Source organism: Armigeres subalbatus, chromosome 3 (assembly GCF_024139115.2).
Source record: "Armigeres subalbatus isolate Guangzhou_Male chromosome 3, GZ_Asu_2, whole genome shotgun sequence".
In the NCBI taxonomy this organism is placed as follows: domain Eukaryota; kingdom Metazoa; phylum Arthropoda; class Insecta; order Diptera; family Culicidae; genus Armigeres; species Armigeres subalbatus.
The window spans coordinates 214,002,467-214,029,783 of NC_085141.1; the positions used below are offsets into that span (position 1 = coordinate 214,002,467).

Here is a 27,317-nt window from a genome sequence, read left to right on the forward strand (position 1 = left end):
GGTGGATCCCGGAATTCCTCTTAATTACTTGCCCGGAGCATCTGAAGAAGCATGTTGCTACCTACTCTTTAAGTAGACAAGGTAACGAATTCGCAACGCTCGAATCAGTTTAAGTCGATTACGCCAGAAGAGTCCTCAAAACTGCTTGGAATTTGGTACCTATTTTTCAACAACTTATCTAAGCGTTTTCTGAGCGCCTTTATACATTTAATATTTAACGGGCTTGGTGGTTGAGCCACTGCCTTCATACAGAAGCTCTTGAATTCAATTCCAAGCAAGTAACTTGAATATTTTTATCACTTCATCAAAATATTTTTTTAAAAATTTTATCAGGCCGATACGAATAATTAAAAACTGTTTTGTCTCCCCCCTTCGGATTTTTTGCCAAAAAATAATATTTTGAGGGGGCAACAAAATAAAATTCGGATAATTTTGAGGATTTTCAAAACATTCTTTAACAAATCCGAGGAGTTTTTTTTCATTTTAATATTTAATTTTTATTATCCTTTCGAAGACCAGTAGGACAAAATGTTAATTAAAAATTTGTAACGGCCATAAGTAAATTTAATAAATTTCGCATTTCTGCAAAATTGCTTTACTTAGAATGTTAACAACTCGTTGAATACTATCAAAACTAACCTTTTTGAAGGGTTGGTTATAGTTAGCGGTACGGGTGTATTTCTAAACCAATGTTTTCCAATTGGATCCTAAGGCCCTACGTCGTTTATGGTTGCAAACGATAGTGCATCGGTCAAGAATACATGAACCGATGTTATATAAATTCTGATAATAGTCTAGATCAGTAAAAATGATATTTTTGTGTTTGAGATTTTTTAAGACATGTTTGGGGCGGAGCATCGTCTGTTGCACATCAAAACGAATGAATCATCAGCCCAAAACGTTAGTCCCATAAATTAACTGTCAAAGGTTGAATCAAGTGCCCTGCGGTGTTTTGCTAGTAGGTTTGAATCATGTTATTCCGTACGTCAAACAAGATCAAAAATGTCAAGGAAGCATTTTCCATCTATTTTTAAATTTCAAATTGAACAATGTTCCTTCCGACTTTTGGGGCGGTAGAAAAACTTACGTGTTCAGGAAGATTAACTTCATCGTTCCCTGAAAGAAAATCGAATATAGATTCTTCATTCTAGGACTCAAATCAGAAACCTTGTACTAATTATTGACAAAAAAAATCTCTAAATCCACCAATCTAGTTTCAATTGTGAGACAATTCATGGATTATGTCTACCAATGTATCCATTTATTGCTCTAAGCAAATTCGCTTCGGTCCTACATCAAATATTTATTCGCCAACCATAGCCGCAGAGGGACCGATTTCGCTCGTGTGACCATTATTGGCCAATTTAATTTGTCATAATTGAACGGATTGTGTCCGATTTGCGATGACACGACCGGCCACTAATACCGACCGGCTGCTTGTGGAACTAATAATCATAACAAAAGACCGTCATTTGCTCTGGCCATAACGAATCGGGAACACTACTGGCACAGGTCGTGCGGCACTGACGCGCGCTGCCACTGAAAGCGCTTTCCGGTGTTGCGCTGCTCTGCAATTGAGATGTCGTGCGAGGGATGTTGAGCGGAATCTTACGGCCACGTGAAATGACGATTCCGACACGTGTCCTCAATGACTTGGGATGACACCAGGGATATTCTTGGATTGCGATTCGGGCCCGGGTTTGATGGGTAATTTACGACATGTGATAGCCGGTTCAGTTTGGGGAGTTTTGCGCCGAGAGGGTGCGTTTCTGGTGTGTCAATATTTGGGAAGGGATGGGAACGGGACGTTTTAGAGCAATTTTCTAATGGGCAATAGTTGCAATTGGGCTATTTATTTTATTTGCTTTGTTCGATTTGATTTATCGTTTCGTTGCGATTGGAGTGCAGTGGGAATTGTTATCTTTTATTTCATCACAATTGAATTGGTTGAGTTTGGAGATGGGTGATCAAAACATTGATACTATTCTCAACAAATGGACCTTATTCAAGGAGTAAGATAAATTACCCAAAACAGCACAAGTTGTGTTCGAACGAATCTTCTTGTTTTCTCAGTATTGTGTATCATGAAGCCTAATCTTTAGATTGAACTTCAAAATGTTTTATTACACGACTGTAGCAAAGCGTTTTTATTGTAGGCACATTTTCACCTGATACGTTTTTAACCACCAATAAACAACTGATGGTTCGTCAGTGCTACATCTGCACTGTAAATTATTTCATGACACATCATTCAAAGCTATGTTGAGCTGCTCAACTCATATCGATCGTAAAACCGCAAAATTTATTACATTCTTCCCATGATCGTGCTACTAGAACAAGCTTTTTTGCTGTTGTACTTTTCTGAAAGCCGTTATCAAATTGCTTAATTAAAGCACCACCTCCCAACATCGTCTCGCTCTGTACAAAAACACTATTCGGCAATGAAAAGTATTAACCTATGAGCTGTCATCGAGCCGCTTCGTACATGACGGGCCACAATAGGTACAACTTACTAGCAGTCAGCGGCAGATGACGACGAATAACAATTACAAATTAATTATTTATGGAAATTAAATTAAAAAAAAGGCTTTTAGTATTCCGAGTGTGTATGCGCGCGTTGGAAGTACAACATAATGCAGTTGCTCCAAAAATCATGTAATAAAGCGCGCAAAATAAAAAAAAGGAGGAAATACAAAACATGAAAGTGCTCTTTCAGCACCGGCTTAAGGCCAAATTGGTACAACGACGACGATGATGCGTCAATGTTGCTCCGGCGGCATGCAAACGTGTGTCGATATAATGCACTCATTTAGCCGGCAAGTGACGACGCCAGGAAGGTTAAGTGCAAAATAATTAGATTAAACAAGTTTCTGCGCGCATTGGGGGCTTTCTTGTTCGGTTGTAAGCTGATCGTTTATCCTCCCTGTCGGAGGTGTCCTCACCACGAAATTGAGCTCATTTCGCTCGAATCGATTTCTGATATGTCCAGTTTCCCATTATGGTTCATTTATTGGATGATGCATTAAGCTCGCATTGTGTTTGCGTTTTATTGGGAATAAAAGTAATTCATTCGAACGCGTGGCCAGCTGATCAAGACCAAGATGGTAAATTTGTTTTCCAGCGTGTTTCCCACTTACGCAACGTGTCATGCGGTTTCTGTAGCGTGCAATCAAGGAAGAGCAACTGCGGCCGTTCAATTCAGTTCCTGAGTAAATACTGAAGTAGCAAAGCAAAACAGCGAATGGTCTGACAGGAAAATAAAATGTGTACAACACTTCGTTCGAAGGTGACAAAACGACATATGTTCCTAACCTGCTGGTATGCGCAACTTATTACAAGCAGTTGAAGTGCAATGTCATAATGTCGTAACCATTGCCCGGTACATGTAGCGCCATCCGATGACAATGATGAGGACGACGGCCGTTGATAATGGCAGTGGCGAATTGAACATAAAGTCAAGCACAATTTTAATCCCATTAGAAGAAAGTAGGTAGGCTGCATTGGACATGTAAAATTGATTGATACAAATTGGCACAAGTTAACTTTCTTCTTCTTCTACAGTGTAATCCTTTGAAAATGTTACGTGGGTTCGCACTGTGATATATTTTTTCGTTCCTTTTACCGTCACAAGTTGAAATAATTTGTCGCACTAGGTTCAATTTGAATAAGTACGGCCCATTTTATTTGGAATCAATTTGGCTTTAAGAATATCAAGTATTCTCCTTTGAAATATTGGTGTCAAATTGTTGATTTACCAAATAAAGAATTTGGCTGCGATCACATCTACTGGACAAATCATTCACTCTACACGATTGAATAGGAACCCGACATTTCTCAAGTCATGCCAAGGAAAACCCCAAATTCAACGCTAGTAATACAAGCTTGTTATCCCAGCGGGGAATGCAGAACAAACTCCCCAACCACTCGGAAGCACTCATTAATCATGCGACAATCTAGATTCATGAGCCTGTACGAAACACAATATGCTCGAACTGTCACAAATGAACGCATTAACTCCAGCTGAGATAATGTCCCGCGTGCAAGTGCGGTAACTTATGATTCCATCCTTCCTGGCGTGGCACGGCGTGCGGCAGTAAGCAAGTAGGAGTCAATGTGTCCCATTTGTCACGAGCTAAGTACGACCGTCGCCGGGCCACGCCGCGCCGCACCGTGTAGATAATTGTGATTTCTCCCAGTTCGGCCACATTCCACGTTTCCAGCAGCAACGGGGACACAGGGAGAGTCATCTTTATCCAGATTTGCAGCCCAGCGACGAACGCGAATGTGTCATGTTGCGAATTTACTCAGTTAACCATGATACATCGGATTCGTCTCATTGACTTCGGATAGTACCCATTTCGCAAATGTGTTATTGCGCTTCCTACCATGATGGGCAGCTTGTTAGGGGTCGTGTATCGTAAAGCCTCATCGGTTGAATTCGCGGGAAATCGTTAACTTTATAAGTGTTCTTCAGAAATAGTTAACAGTTTGATCGAGGAGATGCGTCGTATTCATCAAACATTTTCTCATGAATCATGATAACTCAATATACGTTCTGTTTGCATGCGCTCTCGTCGAAACGTTATGACAATTCCTTGCTCGTTTGGTGAAGGTGTGGCTCGGTTGCAAACATTGATTTCCACGTCCATGTAAGTACCTTCTAGTCTAGTGACCAGAAACTGTTTGCCAGCGAGTGGTCGCACCGTAGTGTGTGGGAGTTTACCTGCTTGAAATTCAAACACGTCCAACGAACAAAAACCCTATCCGAGCAATGGTGGCAGCTTCACTGCTCCATCCATCCACGGCGAAATGGGTTGATACATACACTGTAGAGTGCCAGTACCTAGCCGTTGTTGGCAGCAGGTACTTGATGATGGTGGTTTTCGCCACACATTCGGAGGTGCTACAACCGTTTTTCTGCCGGTGGTTCCACGCCGCTTCTGAGTTCCTGTGCCGGGATGTGGCCACAGTACCTACACCGTTAGTTGACTGGTGGTACCTACGTACGTACGTACCGTTTGATGGTCTCTAAATTATAGCCTCACACCCGGCTAAATTCGTTGTCCGGGAACGGAACACGCGATTGTGCATACACAATTTCGGTGTGGTGGCCCTTTGTCGGTGTTTGAGGTACGAAATGTAGAAACTCTCGCCCACCAGGACCTCGACAGTGCTGACGACTGCTGGCTAGTGTAGTGGCTAGGAAAGCTTCCTCCATTGGGCCATTTGATATGATGAGTGCGAGAGAGGGAAAGATAGGACAAGCGTGTGGTTTCCACGTACGAACATCTATCTTAATTTAACTGAAACGTGAAAAGTGTGAGCTCGTATGGAAAGCTTTCACCATAACGACGAGGGTACAGGATGAGTTGAATGAAAAATCAAATTTGGGCGAATCTGAAGATGACATTGATGGGGACTAGTGAGACTGAAGATTTTGAGTAAGTGTGTTTGAAATTGTATACTTGAGTAAACTGTATTTAGGTGAGGATTATTTGGAAAAATCTGCAATATTAAAATCTACCTCTGTGGTGGTAGCTGACGACAGCAGACAGCACCACAAATACAACTTTTTAGTGATTTTTAGCTGTGTCCTACTGATTGTATTTAACCACAATGAATGTTTAACGAGATTATTAAGGTAGTTATACACCAAAGCCGCAAATCATCTATCTTGCAAATCACGTGCTTTTTCAGGAATTTTTCAAGAACCCGAACAGAGCTAACCATTATGCATAAAGTGGTTGTATAGTGGTAGAATCATTTGTTTATTAATGCTATAAAATCGACTCAATTTTCAGCGCTGTTCGAAAATTATCACGTCAGAATCATCAGAAACTCGTTAAAATAAACTTTTTTTTTCTCAAATACAGTAAAGCAAAATACAATAAAAAATACCATTACTGATAGTTTGCTTTCTGCCACGACATATTACACTAACATAATTGAACTCCTAACAAATCTTTGTTCGATTGTTGTCAATTTTGTTGAGTAGACCAACCACTCCATTACAGCTATTCAAGGAGTTTTATTCAACAATGTATGCTTAATGTTGGGCCCTCCATAGCCGTGCGGTAAGATCTGGGGCCCTCCATAGCCGTGCGGTAACACGCGCGGCTACAAAGCAAGACCATGCTGAGGGTGGCTGGGTTCGATTCCCGGTGCCGGTCTAGGCAATTTTCGGATTGGAAATTGTCTCAACTTCCTGGGCATAAAAGTATCATCGTGCTAGCCTCATGATATACGAATGCAAAATGGTAATTTGGCTTAGAAACCTTGCAGTTAATAACTGCGGAAGTGCTTAATGAACACTACGCTGTGAGGCGGCTCTGTCCCAGTGAGGGGATGTAATGTCAATAAGAAGAAGATGGTTAATATTTCTTAATCAGCTTGATAAATACTATCCAAGGTGACAAATACAGTCAAACCTCCATGGGTCGAAGTTCTTTGGCACGAAGTTCAGGCTCGAGGAAGCAAATTACGCCATATTGGAAAAAAAATCTGGGTTACTGCGATGGCTCCTTTAAATAGCTTCCTAAGGATTTTCTTTTCCACAGTTCGATATTTCCATGAGTCGATGGTCCCATTTATATCGACTTATGGAGGTTTGACTGAAAAGCCGTTAGTGATCAAGGGGCTGTTTCCAATTTTGTTTCTTTCATCCCCATTATGCTGAACGACGTCCTAATAAGTGATGTGCAATGTAATGAAATAAAAGTATTAAAAACACAACAACACGCCACCTTAGAGAAGAACGAGTAATCAATCACGGTAAGAATTTGAAGGTTTGCTTCGGCAAACATGCAGTGCAATTGTTTCATTTGAAGATCTTATCGTTAGAGTGAACTTGAGGGTCTTTATGCAAAACTGTGAACTGTTTTGACGTAGAACTACGTCTGTCTTTTCTGTATTGGGGTACACTTTACGATTGCAAAAAATTGAAAATCGTCACGAAAATATGATAGACTTCGATCGTTAATATCTCAGCCGTTCCTCGATGGATTTTCAATTTTCTTGGACCATTCGATCAAGGAAGAGTCAACGCTTCATACCTGATGTACACTGAAGCCGTTTGTTACGCGGAAATTTTTACAGGAATCGTTTTTTATGCGTTCCTTCAGACATACATCAAGATTTACGCGATTTTTTACGTTGTTTTAATTTACGCGGCCCATATCTTCCGCGTAAAAACCGACTCTAGTGTGTTACAATATCTATGTATAATAATATTTACTATTTAAAACTTGCTAACAGTTTAGCACTTGGTTTCGGTGAATCAGTAAATCTCGTAAGTGCATCGCAAGCTTCTTCTTCCATAGCTCTACATTCCAACTAGAACTTGGCTTGCTCTTCAACTTAGTAATTGATTAGCATTTCTTTAGTTATTCATTTAAAGTTTTTTTTTTTATGTCCGCCATTGCAGGGCTTTTAGCTGGTGCAGTTCGTTTATGCTATCTTAAACATGCGTTTTCCTTGGAAAGCTTAGGGGCGTTTGACGGTAGCTTCTTGCTTACGTCTGTTGATGCCAGTAGAGGGGCTACGAATCTTCTTCGCTGTTACAGTGAATGCGTTCTGGTAAACTTTCTTGGCCTGTTTTTGCTGATTCGTAGGTGTCTGCCGGAGTAAATGCTAAGTCCGACGCAATTCACGTGAAGGAATAATTATTATTATCAATAACGCCGTTGGTAGCCCAGCTTTCGCAATGGGTTTTTCTGTAATGAGCCACCAAGGGTTTAGACTGACTTAGCGGTGGTAAGTCTCTGTAGCAGTTTGCGTCGGTGATGGTTGCAGCTGTACACTATCAGCCAGGCTTGTGCTTTTCAAATTGTGTAATCGATTATCATTTAAAATAATGTAAACCTAATTAATAGCAATTTAATGTCAACAATGAAGTTCAATCGGATGTTTGGCATTGTTACCAATGCTTCGAATCGAGATACAATTATCGAAAGATTTTTACTCTCTAGCGAGTTTTTATCAATTGGTAATTTGGATATGTGAACGCTTGAGAGTGTTGTTCATCTTCGATTATTTGAAAATTTTATTTTTATCCTCATTTTCGAAAGCTGGTCCAAAAATTATATACATCACCAGGTATGCTCACTCAATCTCAGGAGCATAGGATAAACATCGAAAGCAGATTCAGGCTGGGCTTGAAAAACGCTTGCTTTGGTTTCATCGCACAGAATAGTCGAAAACCTGTACATTACATACAACTACGTAGTTGAACGTCACCTTTGCGTACAACCCGATTGGGATGAACCTTTGAGTTTTTTACACAAGAAGTGTGGAATTCTCTGTAACTGGAAATATCCACTTACGTTGGCTAAAACCTATCTTTCCTCAGAAACATGCTTTTAATAATAATTCAGTAGATAGACAATCTGTGCATTTATCAATTTTGCCAGTCCAATTCTTTAATTATTCAGCTCAGAGCTTGGTCGCGTGCTACTTAAATAATCTAAGAGGACGGGTCTACCTTTTACTAACAGGGAGTTCCCTGGCGGTGAAATTTCTTTCTAAACCGGCAACCCACTTCACTGAACATTTTTGGGTGTTTTCAGTATTTTTATTATTTTCAGATCAACGCAAATCCGAAGCATACTGATAAAAATAGATCTTCCAGCACAAACCTTTGAAAGTTATGTGGCGGGACTATCATCATCACCATCATCAACCTATTCACTTCGGCGGGTGATCGAAAGACTGCTGAAGTTTCCGGGTAGAGCAAAGTGTCCGGTTCAAAGTCGTTCAAAGGTGACCCAAAATCGGTATTTAACTCGTCGCAAACTTCTCGGTCCTCAGCGATGGATCTAGCCTACTCCGACGATATGTTTCTTGCAGTGAAATTCTCTTGAATTCCGATCTTCTTTGTTTTGAACCATTTTACCTTCAGATAGAGGTGTGCGCCGGTCCAAAAATCGTCGGCAGCAGCGTTTGTCAGAAGTTTGGCCGGCGGCGGCGGCGTCACGCCGACAGCCATTTTAGCCGGCGGCGGCGGAGTGAATCGGCGTTAATTTTTGTTTATTACATTCATATTATTTCAAGTTTTTCTCCGCCTTTTTTTATATATTTCAAGACATTAACGGAAGAATCTTTAGAATTTCACGGGAAAAGTCTAAGGTGCTTCCCCACAAAATCCACTAAGATTTTCCAAAATATTCATTTGAACATTATTTTCGAATTTTTCACGAAAACTACTTTTAGCTTTCAAGAAATCTTTAGAATTTCCAAGGGAAGCTCTTTAGAATTCGCAACGAAAATTATTAGTGAAAAAATCTTTAGAATATCTACGAGAAATTAATCCAAAATTTCTACAGGAGAATGTTCAGAATATCCACGGAAAGTTTTTCGGAATTTCTGTTTAATAATTTTCAAAATATACACAGAAAATTCTGCCAAAAATGCCGAAAAACTTTCATTGGAAGATCTCTGGAATTTTCACGAGATGTTCCGGAGTTTTTGCTGAATTATCAGAAAATTGAGTTGTCAGATAAATTATCACGGACTTGATTACTGCCTGGGAGGAATGATGAAAATTTTTATCGATTCCAAAACGTATTATAATATTTTGTTTTTGTAATTTTTGAAACTTAATTAGTTATTATCTACAAAGTGGTGGATGCTTGGTTGATACAGGTAAGCCAATAATTTCAAAATTATGATTAAACGATTCAACTACATAATTGTATATGCATTTCGTGACCAGATGCCAAGCCACCAGTGAGAGGACTTTTGGAATTTAACTGCATACAGTAAACGACTTCCCGAATGGTGCATGCAATAAGCCATACCGTGTGTTTTATGCAATTTCATGATTTTAATTCCTAAATAAAATAAGAAGAAAATCTTCTTCATTGCGTCCTTTCTTTTTCTTTCGAAACTTTCAATCTTTGACGAGAAGCGGTAAATTGCTCACCTAAAGCTTTGCTTTTGTATTTTGCTGAATTTTCAGTAAAGTTCTGTCAATGTCATGGATGAATGAATTGCTGATTGATCAGCACTATTTAAACTGCTGGAAAGGCTGCTGGTTTTGCAGCACAGGAAAATTCAGCAAAATTTCGCTGATTGAAAATGAAAAAAGAATGTTATCAAGTAGGCACGATTTTCATTTATTTTATTTAAGATAAAACAATGAAGTTTGAATAAAGCAGTGAATCAGTGTTTAAACAAAAAATTTGTAGATTGAAACAACAATGTCCTCGTTTTTTGATGCAACAAACGGAACAGTTGTTTCAATCTTACAAGATTCTCTTGCGTGTATAGAAAACTTTTCAAATTTTCTACGAGGAGTTTTCCGGAATTTCCACTAAACCTTTTCAGAATTTAAACATTCAATTTTTATTTTTTTTTGAAAAGCTGTTTTGTTTTTCGGAATTTTGAACGAATTCTTCGAAAATTCTTCAGAAAATTACTAAAAAATGGGAAAGGGTCGTTTGGCCGAAAATCATTCGACGGAAAGACATTTCGTGCGAAACGTTTATACATGGTGAACGGTTTGACCAAATATTTCATTTGGTCAAAGCGACAATCGGCCGAAAAAAAACCGTTGTCTCTAACAGGTTGTTGGTCGAAATTGTCGTCCGGCCGAATGAGTCAACAGGTTTAAAATGCCGTTTGGTCGTTATGGTCGTTTGACAGAAAGGGCCATTTGGCCGAATGGATCATACGACTAAATGAACCGTTTGTTTGAAAAAATGCATATGTAACATTTTTGGCCAAAATGAGATTTTTATATATTCTGAATCCTTGTCGAAAAATATGTATTCTGGCAAAAAATACGAAAAAAAAAATTGTTCGGGAATGTATGAATTTTTTTTCGTTTGTTGAGAAACTACATATGTTCACGAAGTTTGAAGAGCAATTATGAAGTACTGCTTAAAGTTTTTGCACTGGAAGTGTCCCAGGGTGTTGAGTATTGCCAAAAACTATGGATCTGTATCGAAGAAATTGAAACATTCGGTGCCAAATTGTTCAAAAACAGTTTTTTGGTGTTTTCTCGAAATTGTGTAAAATTGATATATGCAAATCTTAAACAAATGATTCAAATAGCCTTTCAGCCAGACGACCATTTCGGCCAAAGGACCTTTTTGGCACCCGATATTTTTGGTGCCTATTTGGCCTAATGACCAAACGATATTTTCGGTCGTATATCCATTTCGTTAAATCACATTTTCGGCCAGATGGGTCTAATGATTTATTTGACCAAGCACCTTTCGTTCCTGTCGTTTGGTCGAAAGTCATTCGGCGAAAAACCATGTAATGTAATTTGGCGAACAAAGTTGTTTGACCTAGCAATCCCGTAGACTAAAACTGCCATTTGGTCAAAATAATCGTTTTGCCGAATAGCTCGTTAGCCGATATGACCTTTCTGCAAAACACTCCGACCAGGATTGTTAACGTAATCAAATTTGAGATTATACCAAATTCATTTGAAAACAAACATTAGTTTTGCATTTTATGAGAATTGTTGTAGTCAAATTGTATTCATTGCATAATATATGTGAAAGGGCAATTCAACTTCCAATGCTGAATTTCCCACATGATGTACTTTTTTTCACATTCAAGGCAAACATTAAATTCCTCAAGACATCGATCTGAATTCCCATAATTAACAGGTAACTAAGTTGAGGCTCCTGTAATGTTGACCCACATTTTGGGATGTTTCAGAACTGGTAATAGTTGGAGGTTTGAATTTTTTGCAAAATATTAATTAAGTCGTGCTCTATAATCTTAATTTTGTATCAAAGGTAAAACATCATAATGATTTTTGGAAGCACCTCTGCAAAACTGCGTGAATTCTAGAGGTGGAAAAATGCGTAGGCGCAGAATGGAATAAAGAAACGTGATGATTGTTGATTGGTTAGGATGGAGGAAAATGAACGAGAGAGTTGACGGTGTCCGTTGACGTTGATTCAACGCATCCCGTTAACGTTAACGTTACAATCGAAGTAGCTTAACGCAATGGCGTTGACGTTAGCCCAAGTGAAAATCAACGTCAACGGTGTTAATCGTTGATTAACGTTAACAACCCTGACTCCGATACTTTAGGCAAGATGTCCATTTCGGCCAAAGGAACTGTTCGGCCGAACGACATTTTCGACAGTATGTATCTTTCTACCAAACGACATTTTTATTTAAATAACTTTAGGCTAGATGGGCTTCGGCTAAATGGTTTGTTCGGTCAAATGCCATATTTGGCCAAACAACATTTGGCTTTCGGCCAAATGTCTTTCTGTCAAACGACCCTTCTTCGTGCAAAAATTCTATTTCAACGAGAAATTCTTTGGATTTCAACGGAAATCCTAAAACACGGTAATTAAAAAAAACGAGTAATCCTTCAGAATTTGCACTCGAAGTTCTTCTTAGTTTTTTCAAGGAAATCATTGGTATTTTCACCAAAATTTCAGTTGAGTTCCAACGTGATGAGTTGGAGACATCTATCGGAAAATTCTGCTCATTAAGCCCTTTGTCTCCGTTCTTGTGTTATTCGGAATCACATCCTAGGTGAGCCATTTAGCTCCCGACTAGGCCGCGAACTACTCAGGAAATCAATGGGGGCGGATACAGCCCTGTCGGGGATTGTGAAGACCGCATGTTCACCGTCTGATATGCATACGAGGCGCTCGACGACGGGTCCTTGATACTCTCTTAAAACTAACCCCAATTTCATCACTAATAAAATTTGAGTGCCTCTCAGCTTCCTCTAATCGACACTGGGACTGTGGTACCAAAAAAAGCCATTTCCATCTGCCGCCCGTTAACCGCCATGGGTTAGACCAATAGCCTGGGGCTATGACCGGTTTCCCAGTCGTGGGCCACTAGGCCGAACAAACCATTAGGCCGAAACCCATCTGGCCGAAAGTCATTTGGCCGAAAGGGTCATCCGGACGAATAGGTCATTTGGCCGAATAGGACAATTGGCCGAATAGGATATTTGGCCGAATAGGTCATTTGTTCTAATAGGACGTTTGCCGAAAAAGATATTTGGCCGAATAGGATATTTTGCTGAATAGGACATTTGGCCGAATAGGACATTTAGCCGAACATGATATTTGGCCGAATAGGACATAGACGTGGCAGAACGTGGAACGCTTTAGACGGAGTCGGAGACAACAGGACCATCTTTTTGGATGAATCATTTTTTTATAATTTAAAAATCATTATTTATTCGTTTTACTTTCCGCAACTGCACATGAATATTTTCCTTTGCGGTCGGCAATAGTATTCTTCACTGTTACGACGCTTACCATTAAGGTTGTCAACTGTAAACGAACAATCTCCTATGGCCAGAGTTCAGCCAAATCACACCAAGCGGCTTTTAATATAATGCTGAAAATAAAGAACATTTTAAGGCATATTAGAACAGCATATTATATATTGACACTTAGGGGCCCTACACACGCTCCAACATGTTGTTCAATTTTGACTCCGCTCCCAGGAAATTTGGTTCGGTCGGACCGTCTGTGGGCAAGTTGTAAGACTGTTGGACAGTACAACTTGCTCACAAGCGGTCCGATTTTACTCCGACCGAATCAAATTTCCTGGGGGCGGAGTCAAAGTTGTACAACCTGTCGGAGCGTGTATGGGGCCCCTTAGAGTTGATGTTGAGCCGACCGAAAATTATTTGATAACCGTAAGTTAAAATGTAACGCTCTATCTTACATCGTAATGATGATTCTGACCATATAACATGCTGTTTTCCATTATGCGGGTTGTCAACGGATTACAACAAACATTACAATACTTATCACTCATACCCATTTTGTTTTAACATGCATTGAGAAAAGTTGCAAAATGCTTATAAAACATGTTCCAATTCTCTTCCAAAACATAAAGACTATCACTATTTACAGGATTGACCAACCATTTGAAGCAGTGTACTGCTAACCACAATGTAGTATTTAGTTTGGGCTCATTACTAATATTTTATTAAGTATATCATCTAATCTTCTGAATTCTATTATAATTTTTGATCGAAGTATATTTATTATCGATTCTCTTATAGATTTACCTCTATCGCAAATAAGAACTTTATGTAAATTGTTGTCAGGAACCCCACCGGTAGGGCAATTTGGGTTCGGTAATCCACCTATTTCATAAATTAATAATTGTCCTTTATTCAGTAAAACGTCATTAAGTAAAAGGTACATACGACTTATCTTCACTGCATATGAAGTTCCTACTCCAAATACACTGACCCCACATATATGGGTCACTTTGTAACAATGATTAGTCACTCCAATTTGTATGTTGGTTAAATGGAAATGACCCGTTTTAGTGTGTGACCCAATTGTCACCCAATAAACATCGTGATGGAGCACTTTACATCATAAAACAGTTCAATCTACAGTTCAACGCATCCCGCAAATGTTTCGAATCGCGAGCCGTGGTGTGCAGAGGTAAGGATGGGAACATCTAGACGAACGAACGTGAGGTAAATCTACTTTATGGAATGTTAAGGATGCCATTCGCCAGCTCAAGAACAATAAAGCTTTTCGTGAGGACGGTATCGGTGCTGAACTCATCATAAGACAAGAAAATACGTCTCCTTATTAGCTAGCTCAGACTAATAGTTCGAATCTAAGAAACAACACCGTCGTCTGTCATCCGTAGTAAATTATTTCGTGGAAAGTTATCAAGCCGGCTTTGTTGATAGCTCTTGAGCGACCGGAGTTGCTTCAGTGACTGGAAGGAATTCATGATGACCAAATAAGCATTTTACTTATTACCTAGCAAAGGACAGTCAAATATTTTTTTGAATTATTTACCAATTCGTCCTCAATCAAGTATCATTTGTGGAGACGATGAAGATGATTCTTTGATCTCTTGTATCCAGATTCCAGGCTTCGGAATTGCCACTCATTCGAATGAACATTTTGGTTTGGACGAAGTAGAAATGACAGTTTTTCCTTTTCTCTTTTAGCATATTTGTGACTCTGAGAAGACATTACATTCCGTGAAATTTAAATTCCATTGGCCCACGATAAACATTCATTTCTATTTGAGTTACTAGAATTTACTAATTAATATTGGAGCTTTGAGACTTCTAAAGGATTTTAGATATTCCATGCAATGCTATTTGATCAGTTTTTCAACATTCGGAGAGATACCTCAGGTTCTTGCTAATAAAATTTAGTATTAATTATAAAAAGTGCTAAGGATTTTGTTTTACTTTTGGAGTCCTGTGATTACAACCAAGTCCCGCTGTAATAACTAGAATTTAATTTTATGAGCTCATCAAACTTAGAAACTTAGGATCTTTTCATACTTCGACATGAAATAAGCAAATGTTTTTAAATCTAAAGATTCGCTCGTGGTTTAAATAGAATTTTTCAAAACAGCTTCTAGGCAAACGAGAATATGGAATGATGTTATCGATCATTTAGTAATTTGTCCGATCATTTAGTTGCTTGTCAATAACTCATTTTAGAAGCTGAATTTCAGAAAGTGTTGTATGGTGGGCTTTTGATGCAAAGGTTTTTCTACAACTCTACCTAATGGCTCGTTGTTAGAATTCAACTAATAACGGAGTTATAGCGCTAGTTGCTGGAACTTAAACTAAATGATTGGAATTTTGTTATCATTTAGTCTAAGTTACTGAAGCTATAGCTCCGTTACTAGTGGAATTCAAATAACGAACCATTAGGCAGAATTGCAGAAAAACCTTCGCACTAGAAGTCCACCATACAACACATTTTGAAAATCAGCTTTTGGAAAGAATTATTGACAAACTACTAAATGATCGAACGCAAAGTATTAAATGATCGATAGCATCCTTGAATATGGATAAACTAATTCTGATACAACTCTCGAGAGAATTATTCTACATGAGTTCAATCGCAGCAAGTTCAATGCATTCGGTCGCATTTTTCTCCGGTTGATGTTTATTCGGTGATTTATGTATAGATTTGAGTATTCGGATGGCTTTTTGCTTGTGTTACGTCACTCGGATTTGGAACTTCTTGTTTCGAATGTGAAAACAAAAGTTCCTCTTTTCGATAACATTCTTTCATAAATTATGAAACCAGACGAACCGATCAGTGAGAAAACCGTACAAATCGGTTATCCCGTTCGTGAGTTATATTGCCTCAGATTAAATGCAAACCCATTCTTATATATAGAGATGAATACTGCTAACTAAGATCATGTTTAACCAAGATATAGTTATGGCAGCAAATGACGACAATACTACAGTTGAAAGCGTCGTCAAATATGAAAACTGAATTAATTGAGCGACTTTTTTGCGAAGCAGCGTTAAACTTTTCTGAGAATAAAGGACCGCAGTACGGAGTTGTTGCTGTTTCTTAAGATGTTGCAGTTGAAAAATACACGACTTGTAGTATAAATGGAAATAGAATTAATTTGTTTCAAAAAATGTATTATAAATACAAATATCTTTCCATTTACCACCACAACAGCCTGTACCTGTTCACTGAAAGCAATCCGACTCATAATGCCTATTTGGTGCTGCTGATGGGGTGTCGAGAGTCGCATCTTGGTTCGCTCGTTCGCCCGTGCATGTTTCCAAAAGCATAGACACCGGCGTACCCAACGGACACCGTGTAAGGATGTGGGGAAGTAGACTCCGGCTCGTGTAGTATGCAAATTGGTGGCAAATTAAACCACACCCAATATATAAGCTTTTTACACATCATCATGATATCAGTTTCAGCTTTGGCCACCAGACAACGAACGGAAAGGTTCCCCGCCGTCAGCGTCGGTCGTCGTCGTCGGCGGCGCCGTGTTCCAGATCTGAACATGCTATCGCGTTCGCGGCGTTGTTTTCCGGTAGTCTAAGCTGAAAGTGGGAGTTTTCGCGATTTTCTATGCTGATTTATGCCTTCAGCAGCTGCATCATACAAGGCGTCCGTGGTGGTCTTTCTCTCGTTTCGGGTCGATAGAACAGTAGCACACCACGGTGAGTGTCCCGGTGCCATTAAACGCTGCCGGTAGGATAATTCTAAAACGTGTGATGATGCCGACGCCAAGACCTGGTGGTGCGGCACCGGAAACAGGAACTTTTCGCGTGGGCTTCACTTCGCCCGGCCCGGGGCAGGATCATGGCGGGCGCAGACATCACCGGCACCGTGGTGCTCGTGTTTGCAATGCGCGTCTATAAATTTCCATTCACATAAATTTGCATACTTTATTGGGAGCATCCTTTCTTGTGATCATTGATAATGGTGCTAGCGCGGTGTGAGGTGCGCTTTTGGGAAGGATTATGGAATTCGCTCTCGCCGCCTCAGTGAAAGACTGAATGTACTCGAAGGCAATGGAGACCGTTTTCGAGTCGGGAATTCATATGAAAAATTCACTGTCTCGTTCTGTATCAACGGATATGGTTAGATAAGCTACCAAATAATCCGGCGAAATTCTCCGACAGTTATCTTCTCTTTTAGGTTATTATAAGTCTCGTACGCAAATATGTATAAAAATATGAATTGACAATACACCGACACCTACATATAACGCGCATACCACATTTCCTTGATGAATATTGCACCCCCACCGATAGGTGTTATAAATATCGATATTACCTCTAGAGCTTGTCTACTTTCAAACGTTTGATTCGTCATCAGGCAGAAAGACACAAAGCAATATTTTTCCTTGAAAATTATGTGCCAATTTTGATAACATTATTCGCATTTTCAAAACGACTCAAAACAAAAGAAGTGCCAACTTCTTACCCAGCCATTCTTCATTTTTTTCTTCGAGGCACATAAACATTATTCACCAGGTAAGAAAAGAGGAATTCAAGTTGCAAGAATTTCATTTCACGCCACACTGGAACGCATTCTGTGAATTCTTGCACGACTAAATGCATTCCTTGAAACACTCAAGGATACACACTTCCCGTTTTGTTGGCTATTAAATTCTGTTCTTCGAATTAAAGCCTCCTAGCATTTCCGTAGAACGTACCACCACCGCACCCCGGCACGGTGTTCTCGAAATTTCCTCCTCCTACGCCAACCGAACGCGGACTCACTCGGTCCACTTGAAGTTCCGTTCCGTTTTCAGAAGGTTGTAAATTACATACTAGTTAAATTACGATTAGCCACCCTCTCGCGTTATTGGCAAATGTGGCATGTATTCTGTTGCTGTGTGAAGAGAAAAAAAACTGTGGCTGAAGATATGTTGTGATAAATTACCGCTGACAGGCGCTGGAAACGCCTCCAACTGACTAACGGGGTGAAAAATACCAAATAGAACGAAAGCCGAAAAAAAGTACACGGGAACGATCGAATCCCTCAGTTCCTAGCTGTTAGGCGCACAGTGTTTGAAATTTTCTGCCTTGTAATTTTCACATTACTCACATCCAACTTGGCTGGCGGCGGAATGTCTATTTTCGAATTTTCCCGCTCCGACACGTGTGCTCTTCAATATTTATTTATTTATGAATTCCTTCGGTATCTCGGCGGCATGGTTGGAACGGTTTCATTTTTGTGCTAGGTAATCTATTAGGAAGCCGGCCCTAACAGTGAGGAAGAAAAGCTTTCACCACGGGGACTCGATAATGGGAGAAAATTGCCCGCTGATTAGGGCTCAAGAAGGGAGTGTGTTTTTCTTGGAGGAAATTCTCATTCGTGCCAAACGGAGGATATTTATTGCAATTTTCACATTCCTAGAAGGTGAGATTGCCTGCCCGGGCGGATGACTTTGTCTACAATTAGTTTTTTTTGTCGCATATACATAAAATGCGTATTTAGTGAAATCGCATTAGAGAGAATTGTTCTAATACCATGGAACTTCACGATCTTATCGGAGGATTTTAGAAAAGTGTTTAATCCAAAAATTGATATTTTGTTATTTAATTTACATTAATTTTAGTTATGTGTTTTTTTTTCTGAGAAACGACACCGCTCTTTCTACAACGTTATCTAATTTATTTTATTTTTTCCCAGTTGTTCTGGTTTTGATCACCTACGAAATTATACGAGTTTATCAAATTTTTCATATTGTATAATTGTCAGTTGTCAATTGATGCCAAGTCAGACTGAACTAAGCAACAGATTTTAAAGATATAAGAAAACGTTTTCAATGCTACAATGGATAGCTACGGATAGCATGACAAAAAATAATGGGAATAATCGTTTTATAATAAAATATTAAGAAATGTTACCTTCGTAATGCTGTGGCAGTCGAGAATTGCGCCTCGCTGAAAATATGGAAGAATAAATTACAAAAAAGGAAATCATTTGGGGCCGAATCGTTTGGACTAGTCTATATTCAAAGAAAAGCTTCGAAAACTTTCATTGAATATTATATGGCTTCAAATTCAATTGCAACTTCAATTTACTAATCTTTTATTTCATTTGAACACCTAATTGGCTATTGTGCAATATAGTTGTTAGGGATTAGTCTTAGGTTCATTCTGTTCAATTATGAATCAGTAAAGTAATTTCATGAAAACGGTGCGCATTAAAATATTTAATCTTGATAAGAAAATTATTTTGAGCTTTTTAGTGGAATGTTTTCACCTGTCATAAGACGAGTTTAAAAAATCCCATTGAATTCCACCACTTAATTGTATCCTGACAGATACGTATTTCGACCTCAACAGTAAGGCCGTCTTCAGTGTCTCGTACTTGACTTAATCTTATTTTTGAACGAACTACTTTGGTGTATGAAATCGTGTAAAATATTCCAAATATAAGAATGCATAAATGGAAACTTGGAAACTTTTGAAATCTCTCAGATAATAATAGGGTAATCGGTATTGACCATTTTTGATAAATACCGGTATTCGGTATCTGTTGGAGTCAATACCAGTAATACCGAAAAAAAAGGTATTTGTGAAAATTTTAAAAATAAGAAAAAACTGTTGATTTGAACTGTTGAGTGAAAAAAAAATATTGACAAACTTCCATAATTGAAGTTTGTTAAATTATTGTTAAAATCATTGCTTGTTGAGCTGGGCAAAGCGAAACTTAGGTAGACATAACATACTGAGCGATTCATCTCCCAATTCACATTGGATTTTGTTGTTAAAGTTGCTGGTTGCTGAGAATGCCATCTTTGGTTCAACCGAAGCTGGATAAATAGTTCCAAGAGCTTTGAAAATCAGTGTCAAGGACTCTGGCGTCAACGTAGTTGCCACTGGCAACGCAAATGTTTTGCTCTGTTACAGTCCCTTCATGAATTGTTATTTAACCAATAAACCAGAAAAAATCATCCATAGAGGCATTTCCTTCGTATCGATCGTCAGTTGAGGTCGTTGTCTTTGCTTCAACGATCGCATCAGGAGTGATTAGAAGCTTCAAGATCTCGTTCGCTTTCTAAGTCAAAGTAGCTCTGGATGTCTTGAACAAAATGCCAAAATCCTTTCTGTTTAACTGCAGGATTAATCAGAAAAGCAAAAAGTCCGGCGTATTATGATCGTCTCCCTTGGATTCGTTCTTCTACAGCATCGAATAAGTTGGCGGCAATTTGTGTGGCTTGTTTCGATAATTGCCTAAATATTAATTATAGCACCACGTAGGCTTCATATAGAGTGCAGAACTCACGGCATAGTAGTTGCACAGCAGCTTGAACAGGCTCGAGGGCTTGAATCATTTCACCCACCGCCAACAAATCATCATCACTTAAGTTGAATTTGGATTGAAGCTTCAAATCGATCAAATCGAGTTTTTTTAACGGACCCCTTTAACTCATAGAACCGTTTAAGCATGGATAACATGCTATTCTAGTGTGTCTTGGTATCAGTCACCAATACAAGTTCTTCTCCGAATTCAGAATGGGCATAATTTTGCAGCAAATCATTTTTAATAAGTGATCTGAAAATTCTCGACAATAAAAACAAAGTTCATTGAAGAAAAAAGTTCCATATCAATGTCCCTTTCCCTAACTGTTGATAAAAATGATATAGTTTGTAAATATCATAAAAAGTCTCGGCTCCGTTAAGTGTTATACACGCCTGAGCCTGTCAAATAAACGCAATAGATAACAAAGAAAAAAGTCGTTGACAGTTTGACAGATGGCTAAGGGAATGAAGCAACACGTAGGATTAATGAGATGATGATCGATTATTGCTGTAGAGTGAACGTCGATAGCTGTGCCTACTTGTGCAAAAGTTCATTCATGCGCATTGTTGTAATGTTTGTTGCACGGTGAGTCTTTAGTTGATATATGTAGGTGAAAACTATTCGAGATTTTTCATACTGACAGCTAAAATTTGTAATACCGAAAATACCGGTACTGATCCGTCTCCAATACCGGTATTTTCGGTACCTAAAATTGGCCGATAATACCGGTATTACCGGTTTCGATACTACCGGTTAGATCACCCTAGATAATACAGTCGCCTCTCCACATCTCGATATTGAAGGGAACATGGAGATAAAGAGATATCGAGGAATGGAAGAAAAATTAAAATGGGTACTAGATCTAAAAAAGCTAGTTGCTATGAAAAACGACAACAAAACAAATGACATTTCTTTTTGTTGATATGTTTGTTATTGTCCAAAGATGGTCTAGTAGCCTAGAAATTAGAACATATCGACATAAGGAGAGTGAATCCAGAACGAAATATGATAAGAACACATCGGGATAGAGAACTATCGAGATCGGGAGGTTATCGAGATGTAGAGCAGATCACTTAACATCTAGCATCAGTCAACGGACAATGTCAACCAGAGGACCAGAAGTGAGTTTCCGTTTTACGAAAAGTTTTCTCCATACCAGGGGAGGAATCGAACCCACACTCCACAGTACATGCGTCTAGATGTCTAACGTCGCTAACTGCACGGCTACGAAGCCCATAAAAAGCAAATGAATGTTTTGAATTCGCTAATTTGCAATTAACCGCTTTACGATGAAAGTTCGTCTTCCACTCTTGTTGAAGAAGCCGTAGCCAGAGAGTTGGATGCCCGAGGTCTCACGGAATCGCTGGTTGTAACATCGACAAGCAATGTGAACAGATTTGAAACTACGTCCAAAAGAGTTGAAAAGTTGCCGTTGAAAGACGTTTGCACTGTTGCTAAACAAAAACTACCGACACAGAGCCTTCAATATGAAAAGCTAGCTTGACAGTACCCACATCTGAACAATACTCCCGCAGTGACCTATGGGTTCGAAGAATGTAGAATCATCCTTGGACTGGATAACCTGAATGTATTTGCTCCACTCGAATTACAAGTTGGATCACCTGGCGAGCCGATCGGTGTGAAATCCAAGCTAGGGTGGACAATTTACGGCCCTCAATCGAGCGAAACCGTAGTATCAGAAGTAAGAGTCAACTTTCACTCGTTGGAACCAATGAGCAACCAGGAGCTACCCGACGACATGCGTTCTCGGTTTCTGTTGAACGATCCCACGGGTTACTACGGGTTACACGAGACCGGGTTACTTTGACAGTGAGATGGGCAGAGATTCCAAGATAGCTAACCAATGGCCATCTCACGATTGAAAGCGTTAGAGAGGAAGTTGTAGAGAGATCCGGAACTCCGTTCATAGGCTCATCAGCTAATTGCTGAATACCTAATAAAAGGCTATGCGCATAAGGCAACCGTCGACGAACTGGCAGATTTGGCGAAGGGGAATGTCCGGTATATTCCTATGAACGTAGTTATTAATCCTCGAAAACTAGGAAAGGTTCATCTCGTGTGGGACGCAAGAGCATTCGTCAATGGGATATCACCAAACTCGGAGCTCTTAACCGGCCTTAAGCTGGTGCCTTTGCAGTCTGTAATCAGCAAGTGTCGAGAAAGATGCGACGCATTTGGTGGGGCCATCCAGGAGATGTTCCAAAAGTTTCCTATACGAATGACAGACAGACAGTTCCAAAGCTTTCTCTTCCGACGAGATCCATCCAGCTCTCCGACGTGTTCTCCATTCTCTGCCCAATTCATAAAAAAAACTTGAATGCGGCGCAGTTTGAGCAAGAATTTCCGGAAGCATCAGCAGCAATAATCAACAAACATTATGTAGATGACTAGTATGAGAGTATAACCGTAGAAGAAGCCATCAAGATAGCTACCGATGTGAAGTTGATTCATTCCCGTGGAGGGTTTCACATCAGAAATTGGGTCTCCAATTCCACAAATTTCCTGGAAGCGATGGGAGAACAGTCGATAACCTCTACTGTACACTTTAATCAAGACCAGAAAACGTTGACAGAACGTGTCCTTTGTAACCTTGCAATTTCCAAAGCAGTAGAGGAAAGTACTATCACGATTTTCACTATTTACGTTCCAAGTATATGGAACGGTGGTACGGTTTTAAAACCCTAGAAACTCCCCAACAGATGGCGCTTGTTGGTAGCTGGGTGACAGAATATAGAACGGAAGTCGGGAAATGTCATGAAGAATATCGAGAATGGGGAGAAAAAGACCTGCATGGGTGGAGACAGGAGATTCTGAGCGGGGATTGCTTTCGGAGCGTTGAATGTGAAGCATCGTGGAAAACAGTCTTTTCTTTTCGTGGAAGGAAAACAAAATTAGTGCGAGTTTCGAAACGTGCGATTCGAACAAGTTTCGTCCAAGTTTTGGGAACCGGTCAATCGAGTGGCAGCAATAGATTTCGGCTTCCGTTTATCATCCTGACCGCCTACACGACACGTCGACTGTGTAACCGCTTTTCCTGTCTTTTTCGTCAGCTGCTTGCCAGCGAGGGCATCGACCGTTTTCCCGCCGGCCCGGCTATCGTCGCCATTACGGTTGCCGTTGATTCTGACAGCCGTCAAATCCCTGCCACTGCCGCTCTCAATAGCGTGTCATCTCCAACCTGTCAAGCTACGTCATTGGACCCCTGCTCCTTCATCAAAGGCTAGCGTTGCCATGAGAAGCACCACTACCTGGATCGTCAATTAGGCCGAATTACTTGCCGGTCTTGTCAGCGACTACTCTACGGCTCCAGCAGTACCAATTCACAGCCTTGCCGTGTAGCATACGAGTAAGTAATATAAGTTCCAAAAACTAACCCACAATTCCGTTGCTCAGCAGATCAGAACGCCTCCCTGCTTTCTCAAAACGACCCTGGGACAAGAGGACCAAAAGGAGGCCTTTCATGAACACCCCGTTGGCTGCCTCGGTTAGACCAGTGGCCTGGGGTTTTAATCGGATTTCCCTTCTGGGTTCCGGACCGAAATCCGCTAGGGCTAAAAGAGCCGTACCAGTAGTGTATAACACCTTGGAATAGTCTGAAATCCAGAGGACGATGTTCTACCATTCACGGTGTATGGGCGAATATTGATACAAGACTTGTGAAGAACTGGTTATAGTTGGGATGAGCATATCGATGATGAAAAATGGACTCGATGGACGCAAGTACTTCTGAGTATATAGGCGATTCGTATGGCCTGTAGCTACTTCAGACAAGCAAGTTCGATGGACATTCAAGATGTTCATTTCCACAGCATTACCGTTGCCAGTAAAGGTGCGTACGGATGTGCAGCATATTTTCGGACAGTAGTCAACGGAAGAATACAGTGTATTTAGGTGTCGAACCGTGTCAAAGTAGCGCCGTTGAAACCAATGTCAGTGCCACGGTTGGAACTGCAGGCGGCCGCATTAGAAACAAGATTGGCGGTAGCGGTGCGAAGCAATCACTCGTTCAACATAGCGCAACAGGTTTTCTGGACGGACTCCACAACCGTATTGTCCTGGATCACTTCTGACCAATGCGAATATTTGTTGGATTGTGGATCGGGAGGATCCTGTACGAGGCTTAACGTGGCGGATCCGTGATACCAAATTTTATGGACTGATTTGGTGCGAAGAATGGCTGCTGTCTTCATATTTGTATACAACTGTCGTAGGAAGATAAACGGATTGTTTATCTCATTGGATCGAAGCACTAAAGGCTAAAAATAGACAAGCGAAAACCATCAAGCTGAAATTGGTACAGCAATCCCTTTCAAAACAGTTGGAATACGAGAAGCCGGAACAGATTCTGATAAAAAATAGCACATGCTGAATCGTTTGGTAAATAGGTTAAGCTATTGATGAGGAACGCGAATGTTCGGCAGATCGAGAAGTCAAGTTTCCTTTATAAACTAACGTCCCTTATTGATGACAACGGAATTATACGTATGGAGAATCGTGTGAAACACGCGGAGTTCTTATCGTTTGACCTTCGTCCACAGTATTGCCAAAGAAGCACGCAGTTACGGCGAAGATCGTTCGATAGTAAGACCATGAAGAACGAATTGCGACAACAACTCTTCGTACAAGCGGTGGGTGCAGTGATTACCAAGGTCATGAAAGATTGTAGTTGGTGCAGGATTAACAAAAATCGCCCGCAGATTCCTAGAATGACAGCTTTACCGGTACTTAAATTGACTCAATTTCTGAGGCCCTTCAATTTTGTATGCGAGTATTATCTAGGGCCTTTCATGACCACGGTTGGCCGTCGCAGCGAGAAGAGAGGGCTAATTTTATTAACGTGTTCAGTCGTCAGTTCAGTTCATCTCGAAGTAGCGCCTTCACTTACTACTCAATCCTGTGCAATGACATAACCAACAGAAATCTTCTCGGATAACGGGACCAATCTACGGGGTGTGAGTAAAGAGATAATTGACAAGGTTCACTGTATTGGGATGAAATGTGACGATGAGTTAACGTCAGCTCGAACAAACTGGACTTTCAATCCTCTAGCCTCTCCCCATATGGGAGGTGTTTGGGAGAGATTTATGCGGTCCATGAAGGAGACATTGGCAGCGATTGACGAGGGAAAACGCTTGACCGATGAAAACCTTCTAACATCGATTGCCGAAGCTGATGACATTATAAATCCTCGTCTACTCGTATATGTCAGCCAGGAAACGGACAAAGCTGAAGGGCTCAGCCCAAACCATTTCCTACGTGATAGTTCGCCAAACGAACCACTGATTGTAGCACCGCCGGTACTTCCAGCAGAAGCTCTGAGAGACTCATTCAAACGCTCGCAGGAGTTAGCCGAAAATATATAGAACAGGTCGTTCAAGGAGTACATTCCAGCAATCAGTCAACGGAAGAAGTGCTTCAGAGAGACACACAATTTAATGGCTGGTGATCTGGTTTACATCGTCTATGGAGAGAAGCGAAAATGCTGGGTACGTGGCGTTGTAGAGGAACCAATCGTTTCGGAAGATGGAAGAGTACTGCAAGCAATTGTTCGAACCATTGAGATTGGTGATGGTGACGACCCTGCAGAAGAGTGTGAAATTGGTTTAGGAGACTGCGAAAGTAATAATTCCTGAAAGATATTCGCAGACTCAAAGCAAAATTCATAGTGGTTTCCTCTGTCCAGATTATACGCTCTCTACTTTTTATTCTGAAGCCTTCACGTTACCTGACAGCTAGAGTTCTGCAGATATGTCCCCTATCAACAACGTGACTAATGGAAACAATCGCTTTGGATCTTTGCTTTGTAAACGGCAGCATCAAGCTCCAAGTTATGTTTTCTAACTTGAATTGAGAGAATATTCTGGATCCAGACAACGTCAATCCCGCTGCACAAACTTTCTTACACGTCTTGGCTTATGTTATAGATAGGCATGTCCCGAAAAAGATCATTTCTTATGGCTCCCGTGTTCTTTGGATGACAAATGAATTACGTACGCCGAAAAAAACGTAGAAGGCCGCCCTCGAAAAGTTTATCAATTGTCGTACACTCCCGCTCATACAAACGCTTAAGTAAGACCTCTTATCACCGATACGGGCAGGGAATTCAATCTAGACTCCGATCACATGGTCGGGGTTCAGCCAAACCGCACCAAGCGGCTTTTCGACTGACTTGTGATATTTTGTTCGTTCAAGAAAAACGGAAGTTGTTTCATATCAATTTAAGCATACATTTGCAGTAGGATATCCTCAGTTATGGGGTTGAGAGAATCCAATACGATTTGCGATCAAATAATTCTGATAAACGAAAGTTTGAGCAGAAAAATTCGGTAATTTTTCATTGGCGCTTGGTGTGCTTTGGCTGAACCCCGACCACATCCAAAATCCTTTTGGAGTTACGTAAATAACAACGCAAGAAAGGATTGCCATTATCTATGGCAGCGGTTCTCAACCTGGGGTACATGTACCCCTAGGGGTACCTTCGCTGGCCCTAGGGGGTACCTCGGACAAAAATGCGTAATGGCGGACGAATTACAATTCCAATCAAAACTCATTGATAAAGTTTTGATAATTGTGTATTTTTTTATTTCAAAAAATTATATTGTACATAATATGCAATGTGATCAATAAATCCAAGCCAATTGAATCGTGCCTTCCACAACCAGCACAATAAGGGCTGCGGAACAAAAGAACAAACGAACAAAACTTCGATTGAACAAATTTTAAAAATCTTTAATGCAATATAGCAATAATCAATATAGCAATACCCAAAGG

At 40.2% G+C, this 27,317-nt stretch overlaps 1 protein-coding gene across 5 annotated transcripts in view; it reads right to left on the minus strand.

Moving 5' to 3' along the window:
- Window positions 1–27,317, minus strand: part of LOC134219428 (optomotor-blind protein) — a 428,474-nt gene that overhangs the window by 15,906 nt on the left and 385,251 nt on the right. For 3 of the 5 annotated variants that reach the window (XR_009981559.1, XM_062698157.1, XM_062698160.1), the window contains one exon: window positions 19,124–19,159. The exons of the other annotated variants lie outside the window; for them this stretch is intronic. Coding sequence is in view for 2 of the 3 variants with exons in the window: in XM_062698157.1 (XP_062554141.1) it covers window positions 19,124–19,159 (36 nt within the window). In the remaining variant the exon portion in view is untranslated. The remainder of the gene's footprint in view (window positions 1–19,123; window positions 19,160–27,317) is intronic. 5 annotated transcript variants of the gene reach the window in all.